This window comes from Rhincodon typus, chromosome 18 (genome assembly GCF_021869965.1).
Source record: "Rhincodon typus isolate 14 chromosome 18, sRhiTyp1.1, whole genome shotgun sequence".
Lineage (NCBI taxonomy): Eukaryota > Metazoa > Chordata > Chondrichthyes > Orectolobiformes > Rhincodontidae > Rhincodon > Rhincodon typus.
The window spans coordinates 45099738-45109002 of NC_063349.1; the positions used below are offsets into that span (position 1 = coordinate 45099738).

At 41.3% G+C, this 9265-nt stretch overlaps 2 protein-coding genes across 2 annotated transcripts in view; both read right to left on the reverse strand.

Moving 5' to 3' along the window:
- The window catches only part of polr3b (polymerase (RNA) III (DNA directed) polypeptide B), a 67832-nt gene that overhangs the window by 47673 nt on the left and 10894 nt on the right, over positions 1 to 9265 (reverse strand). The window contains exons 9-11 of the mRNA XM_048607938.1: positions 8798 to 8897; positions 8041 to 8200; positions 366 to 495 (exon numbers count right to left, since the gene is read on the reverse strand). Of these exons, the coding sequence (XP_048463895.1) occupies positions 366 to 495; positions 8041 to 8200; positions 8798 to 8897 (390 nt within the window). The remainder of the gene's footprint in view (positions 1 to 365; positions 496 to 8040; positions 8201 to 8797; positions 8898 to 9265) is intronic.
- The window catches only part of LOC125485313 (NADH-cytochrome b5 reductase 1-like), a 3755-nt gene continuing 1798 nt past the window's right edge, over positions 7309 to 9265 (reverse strand). The window contains exons 3-4 of the mRNA XM_048607453.1: positions 8798 to 8897; positions 7309 to 8200 (exon numbers count right to left, since the gene is read on the reverse strand). Of these exons, the coding sequence (XP_048463410.1) occupies positions 8028 to 8200; positions 8798 to 8897 (273 nt within the window). The 3' untranslated portion in view covers positions 7309 to 8027. The remainder of the gene's footprint in view (positions 8201 to 8797; positions 8898 to 9265) is intronic.

Genomic DNA, 9265 nt, shown 5'->3' on the forward strand with positions numbered 1-9265 from the left:
GGCCTGCTGTGTTCATCCAGCTCTACACCATACAACTCATCTGTCGGTTTTGGCACTGGAAGCATACCAGCCTCACAGCACCTTCATGGCACAATCTCCGAACCACTTACAATACAGTTCTGTCCTTCAGTGCTGCAGTTTACAGCAGACTGGCAGCCTCCATTGGAATCCTTCTACCAGAACACTTAGGCCACAGGGAAGGGCAGCCAATGCCTAGATTTGACTGGGTTCCATCTCAGGGCTCTTCACTCGCTCTCTTTACCATACATTCACTTTGCACCTACTTGGATGCTCACCATGCCCTGACTTGCCTTTTTGTAAAGCTCTCAGCCAGAGCTTGCAGGCTCATTGTACCTTTGACTTGCCTTGCTGTTTAGTGCAGTCACAAAGCCAGCAGCTTGTCGGCTGTCATCAGTCAAGTGGATGGACATGTTACTGTGTGCAGAGTGCATGTCAGTGTCACACCTGCAGCATGGGCCAGCAACCGCACACACCCTGCATGTGCATCAACCAAATGGTCATATTTAAAAGTCTGAGGGGATTGGTCCTCAGTCGGGCCATGGGAGACAGCCTTTGGTCAGGGATCCTGGCACAATAAGTCAAGGGGAGTGTCTGATACCAGTCCAGGGACTTTGACACAGTCATCAGCCACTTGGAGTCAGGGCGTCTATATCATACGTTTCAGGGAATGGGTCACAGTCAATCTTGCAGGTTCCTGTGCAACCAGTTTGGGGAGTCGTGGCAAGTCAGTCAAGGAGCTGTAGAGAGTTTAGTCAGGGGTCTGGTCACTCATCAGTCAGATTTATGTATCCATGCCAGCCAGAGGTACACCACTGTACTGGGAATCAGACCACTGAAAGTCAAAGGGGCTTATCAGAGGTAGGTGAGTTTGGGAAATCCATTCTGGGAGTGGGAAGCAGAGGTGACAATAGTAGTATGGGGGTTGAGATAATAATACATTAGACAACCTTGATTTCTGCTGTGAAGTGGTGAGGTGGAGCATGTCATTGATGGTCACAATCATTCTTACTTTAGTAATGAGTTAGTCCAGAATGATGGTTGGCATGGCCAAGCTGTAGGGCTGGGTCTCAGTGGGTAATGTTGGGAGATAAAGTTGCAATTCAATGAGGTGTGTGGGAGTGTGTTCAGGTTGGAGATTCAGGGGCAGGAGTAGTCCCACGATTACCAGGCGGAGCCTGTGACTCATCCTGACATGCATGACAAGGTATTAGTAATCATACAGCATTTACAATCTCCTACTTTATTTGTGCAACATGGCTTGTGCTCCATGCATTGGAATAAGGTTCCTTTCTCAGAGTCCATCTGGAAGCATTCTGTAGCCCTTGTTGGAGTCCTCCATATTCCACAGTATGGAGGAGTATGCTAGACTATCAACGCCAGGATGCCTTACAAAAGATGGTTACTGGCAGACAACAGCAGTTTATTCTTCACTGGATCCATAGTGGAGAAGATGACAAGTCTGCTGAAGGTGAGGTTCTGATGCTTAGATTACTGTATAGGCTGGCAGGACAGAATGTGCCACATTTTTCCTAGTATGCAGTGGTCAGAAGAGCAGAAAATATTCAAATTTGCTGAAAGAAATAGTTCTAAAATCCAAAGCCAACCTGAAAGATCCCAGGTCCAAATCATCAGTAAATTGCAGACTGTTTATTGTTGTACAGATAACACAGAATCGTCATTGTTGAATTTCTTCAAAGTAGGATTGTGGAACTAATTGCGATTTTGGACTGGTGATACAGAACTGTGTTTGTCTGACTTTGTTTTATCATTTTCTTTGCCCTTTGTGTGTCTGTATGTTTGGAGGGTTTTTTACACAGGAATAGAGTTTATTAAGTTGCATAATTTAGAAACCCTGTTTTTTTATTCAAGCAATGCAATGGATATAATTCTTTCAGATTGTCACAGAAGAATCCTGGTGTGATTTGTTTTTAATCCCGAGTGGTAATCAGAGGCAAATTGAGATTTTTGGCATTGTTTCAATAATTCAAGATTTGCAACGACTCCAGGAATAGTGGTGCTTGATATCCAGTGCACTACCTCCACAGGTCACAACAACATAAATCAGGATTAAGCAAGTGCTGCATGAAATAGAGTTATTTCAGTGGTGCAACTTAATCTTTCTCTTTAATTCTCAGGATTTAGTTTCCTGTGGCCCTAGGAGACATTTAAGTGGCCATCTCTAGTTCCTGAGGTGATGCTAGTCAGGAATGATCTTGGACCACTGCAATTCATTTCAAAAGTAATTGCACAGACTACAAATACAGGGGATCTCCCATTTATGAACAACTGACTTACGTACACTGGTACTTACAAGGACAATTCCCAACAAGGGTGTAACTTTAAAGACCTGACATATGAATATTTCCTGTACTTATGAACAGCTGCTTTCCATTGTCCTGCATTATGTTCAAACTGGTGTACAATTTGACTTCCAGAACAAGATCCATTCACGAGCCAGTCTGAAGACAAACTTTTGGGAGGGGGGCAGGGGGTGCACAGCACAGACAATATTCATTGCTTCACTGATGCAAGAAACACTTATCTATGCCCGTTATGGATAATCAGTAACAAAGTAGAAAAGTAGATAGCCAGCACCTTTTCCCCCAAGGGAGTCTAAAACTAGAGGTCATAGATCTAAGGTGAGAGAGGGGAGAGATACAAAAGGGTCCAGTGGTGCAGCTTCCCACCCCCCCACCATCCCCACAGAGGGTGGAATGTCTGGAACAGGATGCCAGAGGAAGTAGTGGAGGGGAGTTCAATTTTGTCATTCAAGAAAAAAAAATTGAAGGATGGTTCAGGTATGGAGGGATATGGACCAAATGCAGGCGAATTGGACTACGTTAATTGTGAAAACTGGGTGACATGGACAAGTTGGGCCATAAGGCCTGTTTCTATGCTGTAAACCTCTATGCCTACACACAGTTAGGGCTGCGACATTACAGCATGACAGAAACAATGTCAGTAGTGGTGCATATGCATGTGACTCCACCCCCCCAATTCAGCAATGTCTGCTCAGTGTGTCGCAACACATCACAGCACCCTCCCACCCTGCCTGGGAACATAAATAGGCCATTTAGCCCATCAAGTCTGCTCCAGAATTCAAGAGGATTATGACCAGTCTGACTATGGGCTCAGCTCCACTTTCCTGTCTGCACCCCCCCCAACCATCCATCCCAATAAATTTAAAGATCCAGCTTCCACTATTTCCTGTGGAAGAGAATTTCACACTCAAATGGCCATCTACACAGATTTCTCTCTCCATCTGTGTCTTTAAAGGGAGACTTCTTTTTCTTAAAAGAATGTCCCTTAGTTTTAGTTTCTCACACAAGAGGAAACCTCCTTTGGGTGTCCACCCTATCCAGTTCCCAGTACTACCTAGCTCTCCCATTCTGCACTTAGCAGCAAAGGACAAACAAACAATTCCTATAAAAGTTTGTTATTCATTAACTTTATTTTGCTCCATTAACATATGTACAATATAATGGATGGGCCATGACTTTTTTTCTTGTATACTGTAAAATGAAACACACAAAGCATGGTTTTGCTGCTTGTTAAAGCCATCTCTCTAAAGGTTACAAAATCTAGAAGAATACAAGCCAAACTTAATATGTTGCCTTTCTGAATGTTATAAAATGCCTTACAACTAGAAGTATCATGTGTTGTTACTGTTGCAGGTAACACGCAGAAATTCATTTGCGTTCAGCAAGTTTGTCCAAACATCATGAGATAAATGATTGGATAATTTATATTGGGTGAGGGATAAAGAGCAACCAGAACATTGTATACATTAAGGAACTAATCACTATCAGCTAATGGTTTGGGGAGCATGCTACGACCTTTTTTCTACTCTAAATATAAAATCAATTACATTCCAAGCAGTCCCTGGTGGAGCACTGCCAAAAATCAAAACATTTCCAGAAATTTATCAAAAAAAACTTACATTAAAGTATTATTCCCAGGGTTGATGATGCAATCCATCTTCCTGCTCTTAAATTGAAGAATTATTGTTCAGACAACCCCTGGTGGGGGACCTCAATGCAGCTTTCTAGGGGATTTTAATCAACCCATTCAGTCATGTTATGACATGTCTGGGGAAGTTGAGCATTGACCTACTAAGCCAGTGGTAGGAACACTACTACTGCACCACAATAACCCCAATCAATTTTGCTTTTAAGAATAGAAAAGTTAAGTTAGATAGGCCTTGATGAGGGCTCTGTAATAATATAGAACTAACGATTAATGGAAACTTATAAGGTAAACAATCAAAATTACATTATTCCAAATAATGATGCACTCTAGCTCCTGCAGTGCGTAAAGGCCTCTGGGCAATCCTTTCTATAGTGTTTAAGAGTCTGTTAGATTAACAGTGGTAGAGATTGAATCAATAGTGAGTCTAAAGAGGCACTTGTCTTAATAACAAGATGTAGTTTATTGCATGATAGCAACAGGTGAAAGTTACATTGGCTAGTTAGCATCAGGTCTATCAGGAATTACTGACGACAAAAACAACAAATTACTGCAGATACTGGAAATCTGAAACAGAAAATGCAGAGAAACTCGGCATCTGTGGGCTAACAGTTTAATGTTAAACATTAAATATTTAAAAGTCCAATGGGATAATGATGACACATCAGCATTTCCATCAAGATCTTCAGCTCCACTTCTCTTTATGCCACCCAAGATCGTAAGACCTCATAGGATTGTTGAAGCTAAATGCTGTCTTCAACATTAAACTTTTCAGAACCATGACCTCATACAGAGAACTTTTAAAAGAAAGCCAATCCTTTTTCCAACAGTTCCAAGGGCTCTTTTACATTCACCCAAGAAGGTAGGTGGGACCTTAGTTTCACATCTTAAGTGAAACCAGTACAATAGCTCAGCACTACACAGAGAATCATTTGAGATTGAAATCACTGATGGCTACCTGGCATTCAGACCCCTTGCGGGAAAGGCTATCTTAGAACATGCACTTTCCAACAACTGGGAAGTGCTTTATCTGGAATAAAATCAACTATTATACTAGAAAAAGTGTTACATAGATTCATAGAGATGTACAGCACAGAAACAGACCTTTCAATCCAACTCATCTACACTGACCAGATATCCTAAACTGATCTAGTCCCATTTGCCAGCATTTGGTCCATATCCCTCCAAACCCTTCCCATTCATATACTCATCCATATGCCTTTTAAATGTTGTAATTGTACCAGTCTCCTCCACTTGCTCTGGCAGCTCATTCCATACATGCACCACCCTCAGTGAAAAAGTTGACCCTTAATTCCCTTTTATATTTTTCTCCTCTCACCTTAAAACTACACTCTTTAGTTTTGGACTGCCCCCACCCTGGGGAAAAGATCTTGGCTATTTACCTTATCTATGCCCCTCATGATTTTATAAACCTCTGTAAGGTCACCCCTCAGCCTTTGACACTCAGGGGAAAAAAATAGCCCCCGCCTATTGTGATAAGTATTTACTGACATATTATTTTATTTCAATGTAATTTAAAATTGGTTCATAAAAGTGCTGTTTTCAGGAACTTCAAATTATATATAGCTTTTAATCGAAGGTGGAACTTAGTTACCTGAAACAAATGTGGTTAAGGAAGACATTTGTTCAATCAACTAGTTTAATGCAGTAGAAGACAAGACAATCTGTAATCCATTTCCTAGCAATTCAAATCAGGAATCAATTCTTACAAAAACAAATTGCTGGACAAACTCAAACTGACTTTATAGAGGTTTATAAAATAACGAGGGGTATAGATAAGGTGAATGCCAAGTGTCTTTTCCTTAGGGTGGGGGATTTAAAGACTGGAAGGCATATTTTAAGACGGGAGGAGAAGGATTTCAAAAAGACTTGAGGGGCAATTTTTTTTTTTTTTAAAAAATAGTGTGGTTTATGTGTGGAATGAACTTCTAGAATAAGTAATGGATGTGGGTACAATTATAATGCTGAAAAGACATTTGGATAAGTACATGAATAAGAAATGTTGAGGGATATGGGCCAAGCAAGGCCAGTGGGACTTGTATAGTTTGGGATTATGGTCAGCATGGACTGGTTGGATTGAAGGGTCTATTTCCATGCGGTATGACTCTATAACCAAGTCCGGCAGCTTACGACAATACAGCACAGGCCCAGGCCCTTTGGCCCACCAAGCCTGAACCAATTCCTAATCCTTACTTACACCCGTTACTTATTTCCTTCCATGGTTTCTATCCCTTGGTTTGCCTCCTGTTCACGAGTCTATCAAGGTATACCTTAAACATTGCTAACATGCCACTGACAGTGCGTTCCAGGTACCCCCCAACTCTATGCAAAATATTTTCCTTGTACTTGTCCCCTAAAATTTCCCCCTCTCACTTTGAGCCCTTGCCCTCTTGTATTTGACCTTTCTACCATGGGAAAAAGCCTCTGATGATCCATACCATCCATGCGCCTCAGTTTTGTAGACTTTATCAGGTCACCCCTCAGCCACCTTCTTTCCAGTGAAAACAACCCAGAGTTTATTCAACCTTCCCTCAATGCTAAGGAGAGAAAGCAAAGTTAACGTTTCAGATCCAGTGAGCCTTCCTTCATTCAGCAAGCCTTACATTCGGTATCTGTTCCCGGTCCTCAAAACTTCCTTGTCAAGATGTTTTGCTCACTTCTGTTTGCCATGTTAAGCTGCTGTGTCAACATTCCCCATTGAATTTTTAATCAACTGTTGTAGTGCAGTTGTGGGCTGTGCCCACAAAGGTGACTCCACAGAGCAAGTTTCTCACTTCTACTTCACCATTGGTACCATAAAAATATTTGTGTCTAAATAACTCCACAGATACCCTACTATTTTCTCCATGAATCCACCTCACTCGGAGTGATTGCTAATGGTTAAGTGACAGCATGGAGGCACAGTGCAGGCAATTCTTAGAAGTATGAAGCACTGAGCAAACCTAATTTGATTCACTCGAGGTGGCTGCACAAGTTATTGACTGATAATGTTGACCAACAAAAGCTTACACTTGCCTGTCAGAATCCTCCAACTTCAGAAGTTTGGAGCATCACAGACATTGCCTTGTCCCTGTAGTTCATATCTTGCCATTCTTAACTTCAGGCCAGACATTGATGGCCATTCTGGAGATCATGGGTGGATTAAAAAGATTTAACTGACAGTGAAACAAAAAGGTTTCACTTCCTAAACAGTCCAACATGAAGCAATTTTGCCCTTGCTGATCTGGGAACAAGCCCGCGTTCTCTCCATACTTGGTTCATCTTAAAAATAAACTACAACAAGTACTCCATTCTGCCAAATTGCTGAAAATTAAGTTGGGGTTTATTTAAAATTTCTCCAAGGTCCTTTACACAGAACAGAAGTAACTTAAGGACTGACATGGAGATTAAAACTATTTACAGTAATCCCTTCTCTACATTGTCAGTTCATCTGACTTTTTGGAATTCAAAAATTGCATCTTACTATGTCATGTGGTAACTGGCGTCACTTTCTTTATATACACCATTTGTTTGGATTCATTAACCCCAACATTGCCTTCTGGAAAAAAGTGCTTGCACCTTCTATACAAATCCAAAGCTCTATCCCCTTTAAACATCACCCACATCACCCACATCACCAAACTCTGCTTCATCACTGCAGCATTGCAAGCATAAATGATATGCAAAAAAAAACCAAACACCTCAAGCTTAGAGCAAACACAAGGCACCAAATTTGTTCAGAAATGCTCCATCAGTGCACTTATGCCAGAACTGTGTCCAAAACTGTTTCACTAAGTTACAGTAAAGGGGTAGGAGCAGGTCCAGGGACATTTTACCCAATGTGGCTGCCTCATGCTTCAAAAGCATATATTTCAGTTTTACAGCTGTAATACAAGAGCATAATGTTGGCATGATACAATTCAATTTAAGATCAGTTAGGTATCTTGCATGAAGTGGGACCCTATATGAAAAGGAATCCAGACTGTTAATTGTTCCTTACACTTCTGTATCTTTGTATTGGATAGGCCAGCCTTTCACACTCAGTATACAAACCGAGAGCTTGGACTATAACCCAGTTTGTCAAGGTTTGGATTGCATGCAAACTGTATCATCGGCGGAGGACCACACAGCAGAATAAGCACATCGTCGGCAAATGGGGGAAGGTGTTCCTTGATCATCTGTTCATTCACAAATCCCTCACTGTATTTCCAGCCTAAAAAAAATTCAGAGAAAAAAGTAGAGTGAGAAGAGAAAGACAAACCCTTCCTGATTATCTCTGCCCCCATCCAGACACAGGTTGAATATTTAAACTTAACCTGTACAAAAAAAAAAAATTCAACTCTCTAAACAAGACCACAGAAAGTTTACTGCAGTGGAAGTCCATTATATCGTGGTTCAACATACTGCAAACTTGCCTCCAGTACATGGGGTCTCAGCTCCCAAGGGAGTTAAATCATCATTTTGCTAAGTTATTGACTGTTGTTGTTAACAACAAGAGTTCCTGCTTTGCTAGCAACCGGCAGGAAGAGAAAAATCAGATCAAATAAGCTGCATTTCCTGTTCGTTTTCATAATGCTCTATCACTCTGCAGAGCACATTTCATCAACTGGTGTTTGTTTAAATCTCCTTCCTGTGATATACAACCGCTCGATACTCAAAACAAAGAACAAACTAATGTGTCTTTAAAAAAAGTGTTCTAAAGTGGTTTACAGCTAATAATAATTTTAAAAAAACATGCTGTTGATGGATTGGGACCCAATACAGCTCGGTGAGTGAAAGGGGCATGATCTTTGTTAATGCTAATTCATACCTTCAGGAGCTCTGTCCAGGGTGTACCATATTATGACACGGTGAGGGTGCTCAGCCTCAATTTCTTCCAACTCCGATTGCAACAGGATGTCTTTCTCAGTCTGCAAAAAACAAAGATGACACAGTCAATGCCCCCCACAAGAAAAATGTGGGCATAGAGTAGGACAACTTAATTCACTTGGTAAGAAGAGGAGGGCAAAATTCCAACACCAAACCAAGGAAGACTACATAGTGATCCCCGAAGGGGAGAGAGAGAGAGTTCTGTTTCATGCTGATCAGCTTTGAAAATTTTAGAGCACAAAACCTATAACACATCGTGAGCATGATGCTAACAGACCAGGGAAGTCACAGAAGCACTCAAAAAGAATCACTTGCATTTATATCAAAGATAGTAGGAACTGCAGATGCTGGAGAATCCGAGACAACAAGGTGCAGGGCTGGATGAACACAGCAGGCCAAGCAGCATCAT